The 17331-nt window shown below is 38.9% G+C and overlaps 1 protein-coding gene across 4 annotated transcripts; it reads left to right on the top strand.

Moving 5' to 3' along the window:
• The first annotated feature begins 6429 nt into the window (after window positions 1–6429).
• On the top strand, window positions 6430–16282 carry HNRNPA3 (heterogeneous nuclear ribonucleoprotein A3). 4 transcript variants are annotated; one of them, XM_045841317.1, is made up of 11 exons: window positions 6430–6525; window positions 8797–8919; window positions 9007–9153; window positions 9241–9451; window positions 9770–9859; window positions 9943–10038; window positions 10142–10216; window positions 10704–10838; window positions 11658–11792; window positions 11890–11959; window positions 12052–13192. In XM_045841317.1, exons 1-10 carry the CDS (start codon window positions 6520–6522, stop codon window positions 11940–11942), a joined length of 1071 nt encoding a protein of 356 aa, XP_045697273.1. In that variant the 5' UTR covers window positions 6430–6519; the 3' UTR covers window positions 11943–11959; window positions 12052–13192. The 4 variants fall into 4 exon arrangements, with proteins under 4 accessions (XP_045697273.1, XP_045697122.1, XP_045697056.1 ...); XM_045841166.1 differs by lacking the exon at window positions 12052–13192 and adding an exon at window positions 14741–16282 and having other exon boundaries at window positions 6441–6591; XM_045841100.1 differs by having other exon boundaries at window positions 6441–6591.
• The last annotated feature ends 1049 nt before the right edge of the window (window positions 16283–17331 follow it).

Raw genomic sequence — 17331 nt, 5'->3', positions numbered from 1 at the left:
CCTAAGAAATGCTGCCCCTGTGGGCAGTGGCTAGATGAGGTCCCCCTGAAACATATGGTATCAGAATAAAAAATGGGTGGTTGCATAAGAAAAATCAGAGTGCTATTACCAGAAGGGAACTAGATGCTAGACTGGCAAAAACAGAGACATTCACTTTCAAAAGATGTGGGAAATATAGGGAAGTCAAGACTGAATGCAAAGATTTTAGCCTTTTCAAACATCCAGGCTGGGACCTTTCTGAGAAATAGCAGCCATTGTATGTGACTCATCAATACTTCCAGTACCAGATTACCTCCTCACCTTCTAAATCACCCGCCCATTTGGTGTATGGGTGCATGGGTGTGTGAAGAAGGATGTGGGATTTTCCATTGTCCCAATACACTAATCAGACCGGATCACTGCCTCAGCCTCCCAGATACAAATGTTCCCTGTGGGTTCTAAGGCATGTAGTTCACTCATACCTTCTTTCCCGGGAGATTAGTCACTCCAGGGAGCAATGAGCAATGGGTGCATTTCGCAAAGTTCCTTCAGAAAGTTCAAAACCTCAATGTTACAAAGCCTTATGTAAGGAAACAGAGGACAGAAGAAATGAAAGAGAGAAGGATCCAGAAGGAAGCAGAGATAACACTGAAGGGGAGAGTCAATTGTCCTTAGTAAAGACTAGGGAGGATTGATAACCAAAGTGGAGGGGTGGGCAGTAATGTCAATCCCTGGGTTAGGAAGCTGTTATGAACTGCATTTTTGTGTCTCCCCAAAATGTGCACGTTGAAACTGTAATCCCCAATGTGATAGTATCTGCAGATGAAGCCTCTAAGGAGGTAGTAAATTCAGGAAGGGAGAGCCCCCATGATGGGATTTGTAAAGAGGAAGCACAAGAGCTAGCTAGTGCTCTCTCTGTCACGTGAGCACACAGCAAGTAAACCAGGAAGAGGACTCTCACCAGAAACCAACCAACCATGCTGGCACCCTGGTAGACTTCCCCATCTGCAGACCTGTGAGGAATAGATGTTCACCCAGGCCGTAGTATTTTGTTAAAGCAGCACAAACTGACTGAGACAGGAGGATTAAGAGAATAGCAAAATAAACTTGAGTTAGATAATCATTTGTGACTTTGGAGAAAAAATTTCCATAGCCTGGAGCAGAAACTAAATTTTGAACTTAAGAAATGGGCGACTGATGAGGAAGTGGAGATAAACCATACAATGACAAATGAATACATTTCTCAAAAGAGACCGAAAGCCCGCTCTAAGCAGAGCGCTACTCTAGGCCCCAGGGCCAGCTTCGTGGGCATACAGCCTTCGCAGTCACACAGGGTGCTGCGCTCAGCAGCGTCCTGGCGTGGCTTAATGCTCTGATGTCAGTGTCTTGAAATTCTTTGAACAAGGGCCCTGAATTTTCATTTTACACTAGGCCCACATACTTACTACACAGTAGAACATGGAGGGCACTGCAGGGAACTCCAAACATTTCATTCATCATTCATTCACTCATTTATTCAACAACAAATACACAAATTGCCTACTGCAATCCAGGCACTGTAGCAGTTTCTGCAGACATGATGAAAAAACGTAGTGAATATGCAGATGCATGACAAAAAGATGTTATAAGAAAAGGTTGTTACTTTCAAGAATATTAAAATGTAAACGCAGCTAGCTATGGCATGCCATTCAGTTTCTTTGTTGTGTGACCTATACGACCTCCATAAATTTATTTAACTTCCCTAAATTCTAGTTTACTCAAACAAAATTCATTCTAATCTGATTGGCTTTCTGGCAACTATATGGGTGCTTCTCGGAGATGTATAAAATGGAAAGTTTTCAGAGGCAGAAAGAGGTCAGGACTAAGAAGTTAACGGTGGATTATCCCAGGCAAGGACTATCTTCGAGGATTATCTTCAAGAGAGGCAGGAGGGTCTCATCAGGCAGATTATCTCACTGGGTGGATCAGGAAATTCCAGACTGGTTTTAAATTCTACTCCAAGGAGAGGCTGAAACCACAAATACTTAAATATTAAATTTAGAGTTGGTATCATGGGCTTTTGGCACAAAGAGACACCATATTGGCCTGAGGATTTCCCTTTTAATATCACCTAAAAAATGAGAATAACAGGATCTATCCCTAAGGTTGTTAGGGGAGTTAAATGAGATCAGGGACATAAGGAACACAGAACAGTACAAGACACATATTAAGTGTTTAATAATGTAAGTGACTATGATAATTTCCAGGGCCCAGCATTGCCAAGCACATAGTAAGAGTTCAATGAATGAATAGTTTATGAAATGGGAGTAAAAAGGAAATTTCAGATCATTCTGGGTAGTTTCATATATTTTTTTGTATAAATAAAACCAATATGGCTATATATACATATTCATACATACTTAAAATATTGATTAGGCATAGAAGGAGATATAAAAGAATATATACTAAGTTGTTGACTGTGATCAAATCCATGTAATAGGATATACTCATTTTAAAAAACAAGATTTTAGAAAAATAAAGTTATTGGCATATTCTGAATATAGTGGCAAATAACAAAGTTTATAGCCTATTACAATTTTCCCTTCTAAAAATTACTATCCTCCTGTCCAAACTATTTTCATCCAATTTCTATTCTTTTTCTTCTAGTTCTGAATCTGCCATAATTTGCTATTAATCTTGGAAAAAATCAGTTCCTTTGACTTGTGTTATAGCTTCCTCATTCATAAGGTGAAGCATATAATCCAGACAGTGCTTCTTAACTCGTGGACTACGGCATGCTAGTGTCCTGAATATGGGTGAGAGACTGATCCCTCCAGCACTGGGGCAGGTGAGAGGAGGGGTCAGGGGCAGCCAGAGACCCCTGGGCCAGTACCACTGGCCATGAGCAGCTTTGTTTAAGGTTCCTCAGGGCAGCAGTGCCGAGCAGTCTGGGTGTATGCCAACCACTGTAAACAACAACCAATACTTAAAATTCTGCTGTCTGTGCATGGCCGAGGATGCCTGCCACGTGGGCATGTATCTGCAAGGCCCAGCATGGACCAGACATTATGGAGCCAATGCACAAGTTTGTGTTCTATGTGCCCAAGGGGGACAACATACAGCTCCAGGAGTAATCTGTCAGGGGCTAAGAGAGGAGCCTCGACTGAGTGGGGTTCCTGGTGGGCTCAGCTCCGGGGAATGCCCTTATTTGTCTTTACATATAGTGGCTATTTCTATCCCCTTGTGGCAATGCACTCTTTTAATGGCACTCAGACTAACTGTTGACAATACATACATGTTCTCAAAGCTACAGTTTCATGGTGGAAATCCTGATATAAAAATGTACTATTGGTTTGGTATCCATTTGCATTATCCTATGAAATTGCAACATTACATTTGTCAATAAAGGAAAAGGAAGAGTTGTTATTCCTTAAATGTAACTACAATTGTAAATTTTGAAAGATGGTATTCAAAATCATTTAATCATTGAATTAAAACAATATGGTTTTAAATATTTTATTACCTACATATGTGATCAGTCCCTCACTGATCATTACTATTCAGAATATGAGTTTATCATTAAAAAGTTGAGATCGGAAACTGCATAAAGCCATTCAAACTATAAAACCTAATATGAAAATATATTCATTCATAGGAACAAGTTCAAGATAATCATTAAAAAATGTGGAAAAATTTTATTTGAAAGTTTTATTCAAATGTAATTTTAATATCTTCTCTAATACATTCTATTTTATTTTAAAATGCATTGAATTTTATTTTAGCATAATTATCTAATTTAAAGAAAGTTATGAACTGTTTTTAACCATCATTTAGATGCCTCCAAATCTCATTTATGTAACTTCATGTGCTGCACAAAAATTGTTTTCTGTGTGCGCTGTGACATGAAAGAAGTTGACAGGGCCTAATACAGGTTATTTATAAAATCTGTCTGCCACTCCATCCTACCTTAAGATCCTTGTCCCTTGCTCCCCACCCCACATCCTCTCTCTCTCTCACACACACATTTCCAAGACAGCCAGGGCTACAAGGATAGACAGCAGTTGAGGATCAAGTTTGTGTTCAACAGGGTCAAGAACTCAAGCAAGGATATTGTATGAGATACTATGTGGCCACAGAACTGGGGATAAACTTAGAAAAAAGCAGGAAAATAGCTAATGTCTAAAAACCACAGAGTCTGGATGAACAATAAATTTGGATGAATCCAAAGGGAGGAATCCATATTTTACTCAAGGACAAAAGATCTGAATAAATAGACTGACATAGCATGTTCCTGGATAGAAGTACTTAGTATCCCATTCCCCATCATTTCTCAAAGTAATATAAGAATTTAATACAATTCAAAGAAGAATAATAACAGAAGTTATAGATTAAAAATAATTCATTAGAAAACACCTACAACATGCCATAATGTGAAGCCATGTGATCAGTTTTTCATGATCACCTTTGCAGTTTCTCACTGGGTACTTTGATGTGAATACCATCTTCCTAAGGTTTAGGAAGCCTTTTAACTTGTTTCTACATACTCAGAACTAAATCAGAAATCAAGTTATCTGTGACTACTTCATAGTGATCAAACTCATGAAGCCTTGATGTGTGTGACATTTTAAAAAAGATTTTATCAGGCTGGTGCTCAATCCACTGAGCCACACCAGCCGGGGCGGCGGCGGGGGGTGGGGTGGGGGGGGGCGGCTGGAAGGCTGAGGCCTGCCAGCGCACCACCCTCCTTTTTCCTTCATCTCTTTTAGAGAGTGAGGAAAGGAGGGAGAAAGAGAGAAACCATCCATTCCAGAAGGAAACATCAATGGGTTGACCTCTCTCATTCCTATCCCCACTGGGGATCAAACCCACAACCCGTGCATGTGTCTTGACCTGGGCTCGAACCAGAGACCTTTCAGTTTAAGGGACAACAGTTCCAACCCACTGAGCCACACGGGTCAAGGGCCCAAGCTGTGATAGGCTAATGAGACCCTAAGGGCATAAATTTCCCCAGACTCGAGTATTGTTGCTGGGTATCAAAAGTGCTTAAATAGTAGAGTACATAACAGTTTGCTTGTGATACTGGAATCAGAGCAACAGGAGGCAGCTAGTTTGGAGAGTTATTTCATCCAAGTTGCATTAAGGACTGGTGACTGGTTTCTGCCGTGGAACAAAGTACCTTTTTGTTCATGTCTGGCAAATGAAACACCTGTTCCACTTGAGCAGTGCTAGATAAACATTAACAAGTTCTTAACAAGTTTTGTGCTCCCCTTTTCCAAGGCCCAAACAGACTATTCCTCATTTAACACAAACTGTTTTAAAAACAATTTACAAGTAATTGATTAAATTTCTAATCTTTGCAAGGGAAGACCTGATCAGTTTTATAGGAGCTTTCTATGGACTGCTTACCTTAAAATACAAAGCATTTCTTAGCAGGGGAGGGAGACTCGTCAATTGTTGTAACTTTTTATCAGCATCTTTGTTTAGACTTGGATCCAATGATTGACGGCTGTTTTAGGTGTTGAAGATTACCCACTCTTATCCCCATTTTCATTAAAAAACAAAACTGAAGTTCAGTAAGGACAAATGATTTAAAATCACTTAGGCGGATAAAGGATCACATCTCTAGTTTTTAAGTCTCTAATTGATCTCATCTATTCCTCTTCACAACACAATTAGAACCATTAAGGTAAAGATCACTAGCCAATAGGTAGCATACCTGGCAACCCTACTTTTAAAGTCTTGTGTATCATTCAATTCCCTAAATTTCAAGCCCCCAAAAAAGTTGCTTCAGCTCTTTTCACAGTATCTAGAAAATGTTAAAAAACTAGTGCCAACAGATTTGAGATCAGTGAGTACCTAATGAACTGACCTCGACCAGTCCTGCCTCAGCTCCTTAAGGGTAAAATTTCAGCATGTCAGCCGCGTTTTGAGGCCTTTCCAACGAGCCCACGATTCATATACAGGGGTATCAAAGGGATTTTTTAGTACGGACCCTCTGAGTGGGCGCCGCAGTCTCAGAACTGGTTCCCGGCATTTTTGAAAACAAGGGAGAAGCCGAGGGGCCCCTAAGTGTTTCTAGCAACCTTAGAGTCCAGGATAAAACTGAAGTGTTGAACAGGCACTCTTGTTGCAATGAATTCGGATACTTAGACCGCGAAGGCTACGTGGGGGAGGGGAATGAAGCGCGAGGAGAAAAGGAAAGGCCTTTTTCCCGGTGACGCGCGGTCACGCGGAGTTCTCTCGACGTGTGCGCACGCCATTGGCTGAACTTAAGCTGACGTCCCTAAAGCCGCCAGGGCGCGAACCACGGCAAGGGCGGCGCCGCCGCACTGGATGTTGGTGAAGCGCGCGCTCCCGCGGCCTGCCACGCCCCCACGCTCCGCCCGCCAACCCGCTCATCCAGTCCCTCTTCGCGCCCATTTGGCCACGCCCCTCCCGTAACTCGCCCCTCCTCTACCAGGTCGGCGGCGCGCGGAAAGCGCGTCACGTGACGTCTGGCTCCGCCTCTTCCTCTCGGTCCCATATTGAACTCGAGTTGGAAGAGGCGAGTCCGGTCTCAAAATGGAGGTAAAACCGCCGCCCGGTCGCCCCCAGCCCGACTCCGGCCGTCGCCGCCGCCGCCGGGGGGAGGAGGTATTAGGGGGAGAGAGGGGGGGTTGATGGGTAGTGGCCGGCGTAGGGAGCCTGGTTTGGTGGGAGCGGGGAGGCCGGGTGGACTGGTCGGCGGTCCCGCGCTCTGCGTTGAGGCGGGTGGTGGGAGGGGGAGGGGAACGCGCCTCTGAGGCCTCCTCGGGGTCTCTCACCCGCCTCGTTTTCTCTTTTGGCTGCACAGGGGGTCCTTCGGAGGTGCGGCGTGGCTGGGGAGAAGCAGGGAGGGGAGCCGGTACACCCGCCGCGCAGCCTCGTATTTGAGGCCCAAGGAGGCATGGCGGGCCTGGGCGGGAGCGGTTGAGAGGAGGTGGTGGGGGAGGGGAGGGGACGAGCAGGCACATCCGGGAGAGCGAGCAGGCGGGCGGCGGCCACATTGACATTGATCCGCTGCCGCGTTACGAAATGGCGCATTGGCCCGCAATGGCCGCCGCCTAGCTCTGCCGCTGGGAAAGAGCGCGGGATTGGAAGGAAGGAGGAGGAGGCGGCCTGGCAGAAAATGCCGCAAATGGTTTGGAATCTTAGGGCGCGGTGCTTTTCCTGCAGTTATGTTCGCGCTTGCATAGGCCTTACAGACTTAAGACGACGAGATTTTAACTGTCAGCATTCATTTGAAATACAATTTTTAAAAAGTTTCCGGCTTTGTAATACTTACTGATCTGTTCTTGTTAAAGTGCTTAAAATTATACATGTCTTTGCCCCATGGTAAAATGGGAGCTTGGGAAAAATTTTTTTTTACGGGTTTTAGAGGAAGGAGAGCTCGATTTGTTCCATTTATTTATGCATTCACTGGTTGAGTCTTAATGTGCGTTCTGTCCAGCGATGGAGCCCACAATCGTGGGTTGGCATATAGGGAAAATGCTCTTACTGAGGTACCTAGTAAAGGTTGAATTTTGTTTATTGATTTGAGGGAGAGAAACATCAATTTGTTCTACTTACTGCTGCTTTCGTTGGTTGATTGTAGTATGTTCCCTGACAGGTGATTGAACCTGCAACCTTGGTATATCGGGAGGTGTGCTCTGAGTTTCCTGGTCAGGGCTGAAAATTTTATCTTTCTTTTCCCCACGGTTCTGGCTGTACTTTCTTGTGTGTGTGTTTTAGAGTACTGCAGCCACAGATGAAGTTTTCATGTGCTTGAGATAATTTTATGTGGGGTATGGTTGGGTTCGTTTGTTTGTTAAGTCAGTTTGGTGTTGCCGATTAAATGCGTTTAACCAGGACTTGAAAAGATAAAAAGTAAGAGAATTAATGCTTTAGGTTATTCATCTTTTAACGTTTTTTTCTAGCAGGGGACAGTTTCTTCATAGTAAGTGCCTTAAGATCTGTACCTTTAGAAGACACAGGAAGACATTAGAATGTAAATATGAGCCCCTTTATGTAAAGATTTTGGATGAACGCTATGTGAATGCATGGATTAAATGGCAACTTATGGAATTTAATTAAAAAGCTGGTTAAATTGTGTAACTGTTCAGTCCACATCTAAAAAAGTCATTTTTTTCATGCATAAATTTTAACTGCAGTTTGCCTTTTTTGTGATCCTATAAAATGTATGTGAAAATTTTGCCAAGTGATACAAGTGCACGTAGGTAATTATGCTGCACATAATCTGTTAAAATTGATTACAGGAAACTATCAAGAACAATGGATTTTTTTGTCTGTTTTGGGGGGGGTGGAGATTAGCCTTTTTTTAAATAGGATTACCTATTTTAATATTGACTTGCTTGTACTCAGTGGGTTTTCTTTAAATTTTCCATTCAAGACTTAAGTTGCATCTCACACAGCTTTGTGGTTTAAAGCTAAGTGGTGAACAGGAAAAGAAATGGCATGGATGAAACACTGCTTCTACAGCACTTTGGTTTCTCATAAAGCAGTTTCTCAGCATCATCTGAAATCTGTCCTCAGGCACTTTTGTGGCTTGAAATTAAGGGGCTTTTGATTCTAGGATTCCCTTGGACCTCATTTTAGTTGAAGGTGGTGCCGATATTTGAAAGGCTGACTATAGGTTTTCTTGGTATTTTGATTCCTTTAATAAACTGGTGAGATTTGTATGATCCTCTTCCAGTTTTTAACTGAACAAAGTATTAATGCTATAGAATTTGATAGTTTATTTGTAGTGGAGTAAACACTTGTGCATCTTAGCAATTCACCTACTAAAAGAAATGATTAAAATGCATTGATTTGTTTTCTTAGGGCCACGATCCAAAGGAACCAGAGCAGTTGAGAAAACTCTTTATTGGTGGTTTGAGCTTTGAAACTACAGACGATAGTTTAAGAGAACATTTTGAGAAATGGGGCACTCTCACAGATTGTGTGGTAAGTTACTAAAGAAACAAAGATTCTAGAAAGGGGTGGAGGACTTGTGGGGGGGTGTTTCAATGCTTTACATTTTTTATTTTCTAGGTGATGAGAGACCCCCAAACAAAACGTTCCCGGGGCTTTGGTTTTGTCACTTACTCTTGTGTTGAGGAGGTGGATGCAGCCATGTGTGCTCGACCACACAAGGTTGATGGGCGTGTAGTGGAACCAAAGAGAGCTGTTTCTAGAGAGGTATTTTAATTCCATGTTGTATAACATGTTACAATGTTGTAAAAAATTGTTTTGGGTGTTTGTTTCTTACATGTTTTGTACTTACAGGATTCTGTAAAGCCTGGTGCCCATCTAACAGTGAAGAAAATTTTTGTTGGTGGTATTAAAGAAGATACAGAAGAGTATAATTTGAGAGACTACTTTGAAAAGTATGGCAAGATTGAAACCATAGAAGTTATGGAAGATAGGCAGAGTGGGAAAAAAAGAGGATTTGCTTTTGTAACTTTTGATGATCATGATACAGTTGATAAAATTGTTGGTAAGTAGGAATTTTAATAAGAAAGTAGAAGTGGCCTTTTCTACTCTAAATGGGCTTTTTCTACTCTATAATATTGCATTATATGCATAATGGCATATAAAGTATAGGGTTCCATTTTTGTGAAGTGAGTACACTTTTGTGTAGCCAGCATCCAGATCAAAAATAAACATTAACATCCCAGAGCATTCCCTCATCCACACTCAGAATTCACTACTTTCTTGATACTATTTTAATGTTATATAGTGCTGAAGGATATCGTTTATATTTGCTTTTTCAAACATCAAATAACTTTTGTTTGTTTGATTCAAAAAAATTTAGTTCAGAAATACCACACTATTAATGGGCATAATTGTGAAGTGAAAAAGGCCCTTTCTAAACAAGAAATGCAGTCTGCTGGATCACAAAGAGGTGAGTAGTACCATATGTACTTAAACAGTAAACGTGAGTTGTGTTTATAAGATTCTTAAAGATTTTTCTTACCTGTGTTAAAGGCCGTGGAGGTGGATCTGGAAACTTTATGGGTCGTGGAGGAAACTTTGGAGGTGGTGGAGGTAACTTTGGCCGTGGTGGAAACTTTGGTGGAAGAGGTAGGGTGGTTATCTTAGATCTGAGTATGTGTCTGCCTAAAATTTATTGTAATTTAGTGTAACATTCAGTTATACTTGTAACTCATACCTTGATTTTCCTCAGGAGGCTATGGTGGAGGTGGCAGCAGAGGTAGTTATGGAGGAGGTGATGGTGGATATAATGGATTTGGAGGTGATGGTAAGTTTTTTAAAAAACTGATATTTTGACTTTGTTTTCTGTGCTCTATTGAAAATTAAGTATTTTAATTTTTCTAATTTCAGTCAGAACTTGAATTGCTTAATGGTTAAAGTATGCTTCTGAACTAATATAGGCGATGACTTTTTTCCTTTAAAGATTTAATATTAGCTAATTATTTTTGGCTGATTAAGTTTATTATACTAGTTAATCAAGCTGCTGTTATATCTCAGGAGACTGTTTACTTTCCTTAATGAATTGAAAAAATTTAATATCAAAATATATTTCAGCATTTATTTTAAATTCTTAACTAGCCCAGATTCTTGGTTCTGTTATCAGGCTTTAAGTGCTAAATCAGTTTATGGGCTTGCTTTCCAGTGGCTTAAATGTAATATAAACTATGTAGTTTAATAACTTTACTTTCTATACATTTGTGTATATGACCTTTTTTTCTTCTCTCTCTCCCTCTCCCTCTCTCTCTCTCTTTTAGGTGGCAACTATGGCAGTGGACCTGGTTACAGTAGTAGAGGAGGCTATGGTGGTGGTGGACCGGGATATGGAAACCAAGGTGGTGGATATGGTGGTGGTGGTTATGACGGTTACAATGAAGGGGGAAATTTTGGTGGTAAGTTTTCACTTGTTTTAAATGTTAATTGTTTATATAGTTATATTACAGATGTTTAAAAGTGTTAAAATGTAGCATTTGGTCGAATTTTGTGTTGTGTAAAATTAGAGGAAGCTCAGTCCATAGATAATTAAACTGAATTTTCTTAATGTGCTTGTTATTTAGTAAACTGATACAGTGTATTAAACTATTCATTTTGTACTTGGAATGAACGTTTATTGGTAATGTATTTATTGCCAGAATTTTACCTAGCTCTGGGCACCTCTAAACTGGGCAGATGGGAGCAGAAAATTGTTAAAATGAATAGGATGTCATCTGGGGTCTAATTGATGAGAGTACTTTGAATCTGAATGTGTCGTACAGATTATAAGGAAGACTGCATCATTACTCTGATACTCGTTTAAGAGTTTTGTTACGAATGTACTGAGTTTTGGACTGTATTAACTGTTAACTTAGAATACCTTCTGTCACTGATTTAAAAGTTATATTGCATCAGAATTAAAGTGAATGAAACTGACAATTTTGATGCCATTAGTGGTATGAAGGAGAGAATGTGTAGTAGAGTGTAGAATCAAGCAAAATTTGACAGTTGTCTAGATAAATGCTCTTGGGACCACCTCCACTCTTTCTTTTCTTACCAATGTGTGAGTTTTACTAGAGGGCCTCTGGTGAGGAGTTTGGTAGCTCTGTAAAGTCTCTTTTCAAAGGTTTGCATGTGTTGTAGAGGATGCTGCCATGATTGTTAAGATGATGTACATATAGTAGAAGAGGGAAATAATTGTATTAGTCAACCACAATTTAAAAACTTTGTAATTTCAGGTAACTACGGTGGTGGTGGTGGTGGTGGGAACTATAATGATTTTGGAAATTATAGCGGACAACAGCAGTCAAATTATGGACCCATGAAGGGGGGAGGCAGTTTTGGTGGAAGAAGCTCGGGCAGCCCCTATGGTGGTAAGTAATTTTTTTTCCATCAAAATTCTTTGTAACTCTTTTAAATTTATAAGGTCATATATATTTCTTTTAAAATTCTCTACATGTATATTTCCAGGTGGTTATGGATCTGGTGGTGGAAGTGGTGGATATGGTAGCAGAAGGTTCTAAAAACTCAACAGAAAAGGGTAGGTATCTTTTAAGTTTTTATTATGATGATAAAAACATGTGAAACTGTTCACTGAGTGTAATAATTTTTTTATCCTGTATTATTCAACAGGCTACAGTTCTTAGCAGGAGAGAGAGCGAGGAGTTGTCAGGAAAGCTGCAGGTTACTTTGAGACAGTCGTCCCAAATGCGTTAGAGGAACTGTAAAAATCTGCCACAGAAGGAGCGATGATCCATAGTCAGAAAAGTTACTGCAGCTTAAACAGGAAACCCTTCTTGTTCAGGACTGTCATAGCCACAGTTTGCAAAAAGTGCAGCTATTGATTAATGCAATGTAGTGTCAATTAGATGTACATTCCTGAGGTCTTTTATCTGTTGTAGCTTTGTCTTTTTCTTTTTCTTTTCATTACATCAGGTATATTGCCCTGTAAATTGTGGTAGTGGTACCAGGAATAAAAAATTAAGGAATTTTTAACTTTTCAATATTTGTGTAGTTCAGTTTTTCTACATTTTAGTACAGAAACTTTAACAAAATGCAGTTTTGAAGGTGTTTCCTTGTGAGTTAACAAGTAAAGAAGACCATTGTTAATCACTATTTTGTATGAATTTTGCTAAAGTTAACTGTAAAGAAACACCTGCTGACTTGCAGTTTAAGGGGAATCTATTCTCCCCATTTCCAAACCATGAAATGAATGGGCTCTGACATGTGGAGAGAATAGATATTTGTATGTTTGCATTGTGTGTTTTAGATAAATAGAATTGGGTATTTAAATTAGCATATTTGTGACTTTAATAGCATTAAGGTTTACCTTCAAATGAAAAAATCTCAAAATTCCTATTTGGTTTTGTGCATTTTTTCCCCCCAAAAATGTAATCATGACTTTAGTGTGTTAGCTTTGCTGAGAGTCCTAGCTGTGTTTAGAACATCTCCATTCTACATTCACCTTGGTCACATGTGAACTGCTGCCATAGTTTTGTTTGGGTGTAAAGAATGTCTACTGCCCTCTGTTTTAATTTTGCAAAGAGGTAGTGGATGTTTTTCCTTTCTTCCATTAAAAGTCATTCTTAAAAACTTCTCAAAATACAGGACCACTAAGCCGGCTGTATTTGAGCAAATTGGTGGCTACCTTTTTTCCTTTTTAAAGCACAAGAGGCCCATGAATCTTCAGTTATTTTCCTTGGTTTAATATATATTTTTTTGATACAAACTCTCAAAGCAAGAGAATAAAAATCACGCATTGTTGAACCCTTAACTGGCTGGCATGCTTTCCTGTTTGTACCCTCTACATTTTACTGGATGGAACAAAGGGCAGTCTAGATAAAACTGACACACGTGACTTAATGCAGAAGTGTAACCACAGTTGCTTTAGTGTAAACTTTCAAATTTCCAAAGGCCTGAATTTAAATATGGATTGTCTTGAATTCTTTTCAAAATCCCAAAGAACACAGTTACTCTTTGTGTATGCTTGAACCTAAACCATGTTGATATAAGGTAATTTGTTTGGAAGACCGTGGGAGAGAAGATCTTTAGATAATAAGGTCGTACATATATATATAAACATCAATGTCTACTGTTTCGCGCCAGCCTAGTGCTTAAAATTTCATTCAAGCCCTCAGTATGTGCCCTGCTGTTGTTATTTCTTTGGCAGTTGAACATTGAATTCAAGGTTCTTATTTTTGTTTTAAGAAGTACCAAGCAAAAGAAGCAATAAAAAGGGGAATGGGGCGTGCTAGTGTTTGCATATGCTCTCTTGTTGCTCTAATTCTGTGCCTCTGTGCATTAATATTTGGATGCATGCAATGCCAGCATGGAAATCGGTCTTCACAGATACTACAGTTTTCCAGAAAACACTCACAAACCAATAAATGTAACAGACAACATGCCATTTGTTAATGGACGAATGTGAATAAGCAGCATAGAAAATAGGCAAATAATAGAAAATGGTTAAGTCTTTCACAACTGCAAGTGTGGTTATTATATAAATGGACACTGTCAATGTTTATAACTTAAACCTGGGTACCTGGTCAGAATAATGCTTGGGAAAGATTTTATTAAAATTGAGCTAAATTGTCTCAAGTTCTTTTATTCATACAATACAGGTTGAAGGAATGGGGGAGGTTAACATTTCTTATTTCTGTGTTTGTGGAATTGTTTGACACAACCTTGACAGTATCCTTGAATGGCATATGAAGTCAATTGTACCATTAACGAACTTTCTGTGTTCTGGAATTAGTTTAATAGTGAAAATATTTTCAGTAAGTTGATGTTTGCAACCTATAAGCAGGTGAAATTGTGTATGTGACCTGTTTATAAGTTGTATTAGCTTAGTTCTTGTGAACGGTGTGGAAAAGTAAGCCATGAGGAGAGCGATTTAACCAGCTTTAAAGGACCTAAGATGTGCTTTTTAAGCACGGTGTGGATCAAAGGAGAATCACTAAGACAGGACTTCAGCAGCCTTTGAGTATGGACAAGTCAGCATAAATAAAGAATGACAAGGCAGCAGCAAGAGCTTCAACTACAGAGAAGTGAAGGCATAAGATACTATGGTGATAGTGAGCGACTTTCCAAAAGCTAGTTAAATCTGCTTATTACAACTGAAATATCGAAGAAAGTCTAGCAGGAAGGAGCTCTTCGCCTTTTGGAACATCAATGAGAGATAGTTGCCACAGTCAGTAGGTCTAGCATTTAGACCTGCAAGGAAGGGCAATAAGCATTAGGTAAGGCTTGAATTTGAATTTTTTCACTAATTAAAGAGTACTTTTTTGTAAAGCAAGGTAAGAGTAATCTTTTTGATTTGCAGGTTGAATGAGAACCCTACTTGCCTAAATGAGGAATGTCTTTCCTACCATCTTAAATACGAAGGTTTCTGGCTGGGTAAGGTTTGTAGCTCACAGTAAAACCTGATGACACCATTTGTTTCCCTACAAATTTCCATTATACACTTAAAACTGTTAGGTTCATTAGCAAAGCTGTTCAGCTCAGACTTCATTTTGGAACCACATCCTAAATGTTTTAAAACAGTTTTTAAAATTTTTCCCTGTAATAACCATGAGTGTTCATGTTGAGTGAGATGTGGCCCCATGTACAGAATCCATCATTGGTGTCTTTAGGGTAAAGGCAGTTTTTGATGAGAAAGGAAGAGAATAACCTTAGGTTTTTCAGGGGTTTTTGTAGTAAGCATGACTTAATTATAACAAACACAAAGCTGCCAATCCTTGTTTTAGGAAAAACACCTTGGAGTGAACTTTTAAATTCCCAGATGATAAAAGTACCAAAATAGTCTCCATCAAGTGATTTCATATATAAGTTATCTTGAATATCAAATCAGGGAGTTATTTGGACTAAAGGATATTTGTGTGTGTGTGTGTGTTTTGTTTTTTGGGGTTTTTTTAATGTCATTTAACCTGATCGGCAGGAGCACTGAGGGCCTAATTACACTAACACTCCTTTTTAAAAGACAACTTTCCAAAGAACAATTAAACTCACTCTTCAAATTAGATTCTGATTTCATAAGGGTTATTGCTGCCCAAAAAAAGGCTTGTCAAAAATTGAGATCTGCTATTAATTCACTTCAAAAAACAAAAACAATTGAGGGGTGTTCAAAACTAGTTTCTGAATTATAACTAAGATTCTTAAATAGTGAGTTTGCCAGAGTTTATTCTCACAGAGTGACTGGTTGTGTCTGTTTATCTAAATGGGGACTGACTTTCCACACATCACTGTAGAATTGGAAGTGTTGAACAGGGTAATTAACAAATTTTCTTTATAACAGTTTTAGTGGAGCAAATTTCCTAAGGAAACATTTTTAAAGGCATTGTTATTTTCAGTCCATCTCATTTCTTTACGAAATAAAGTGATTTGATTTAAACGCAGTTACACTGTCATTTATGAAAAAATATGATGCTTTTTAGTCATGGTACCGGTAAACAAAATAAGGAAATTCATAAGGGAAATGGTCCAGGCAAACTTGTTTTGTCAAAGCAACTCAGAGGTTACTGCCTTCTACACTATACTTTTTTAAAAAAGCATTTCCACCTGTCCTAAAGAAGAAACTTTGGTAATCGAAACCGTTAAGGAACTAAAATAATTGAGATAACCTTGGTTTTAGGAGTTCAGCTATAGAAGTCACAACTTGATGTCATGAAATAGGGAAATAAGCATGCTAATGTACAGGGGTAATGTAAGAATTGTTAGCTATATATAAGTATTCACAGTTTTAAATTTCAATGTTTTCTGATTTTAAAGACGTAAGAGGTGGTCTGTAATGGATTCAAATGTTTCGTTTGTAGGATACTGAAATGTTTACAGAAAGATAACTTTTTCATTAAAATATTTTTAGAAATGTGTGTGTTGTTTTGTCCCTTCACATTGTTCATTTGACTTAAATGCTATAGGTGAATATGACATAGTTTACTAGTGAGTAATAAAATAATAGGAAATGGAAGGAATTAGCCTTTACATGTCAATTTTAAAAGTGGATTCTGTTCAGTAGAAAACATTGACCTAGGAAATCAGCATGGAAAAGTACCTTTAAAGCTTACTGCCAATTAAGGATTTAAGCCTTTTAAAAGAATGTATGAGATGCTGGTGGGAAACATGTAGTTAAGGATAACTGCGATGTCAAAAAAATTTAAAAAGACATTTGAGCCAGGTAGAAAAACAATTTGGGAGAGGGATGAAAGGGGATTCCATCCAGATGTTGGAAGTACTGGGTGTTTTTTTTTTTATGGCAGTGAATTTTTGTGCTCTAAGGGTGGGTTGGGCAACATACTGCAATTTAAAGATAATGACAATTAAAATTTGGTAAGTTTGTGAGTTGGGGTTTTGATAAATGAGAAAAATGCAAGTATATGGATTCTCAGCATTAAGGGCTGTTACGATCATGGTAAGTGAAACAGTTTGAACTGCAGCCATGTGGAGACAATGTTAACAGGATTGCAACACATGATGAAGTATTAAAATGTCTGTAGGCAGGTATTTCATATGCAGCTGTACCTTATAATTCCAGTTTAATACCTGAAGTCCAAAACTCAGGATTTGATTTCCAGCAAAATAAGTTTTTCAAATTAAAATATATTGTTACATGAAACTAAAATGTTTGGACAAGATAAATTAGAAATCTACATGTACTCATCACAGACCAGGTTTTTGAGGATTAGTGTTAACTTGCAAAAGTGGGGTCCTGGTAGTATATGAGGTTGACATGATGTAGAATTGAAAGTGCCAAGGGTTAGGGGAGTAAGGTAATACTTAATTGCCTATCACATTTTCAAATAACAGGTAAAATGGCAAAGGTGTGTTGAGATTCAAGCTAAATGGGGACAGTACTGAAAACTAGTAAGGAAATAGGGATTGGCCTATATTTGACTTCTAAAATTTATTGGTAAGTAA

The sequence above is a fragment of the Phyllostomus hastatus genome, unplaced genomic scaffold, assembly GCF_019186645.2.
Source record: "Phyllostomus hastatus isolate PE091 unplaced genomic scaffold, TTU_PhHast_1.1 phas_contig_1, whole genome shotgun sequence".
NCBI lineage: Eukaryota > Metazoa > Chordata > Mammalia > Chiroptera > Phyllostomidae > Phyllostomus > Phyllostomus hastatus.
Note: the sequence above shows the minus strand (reverse complement) of the source record. Positions and strands in the feature narration are given on the sequence as shown.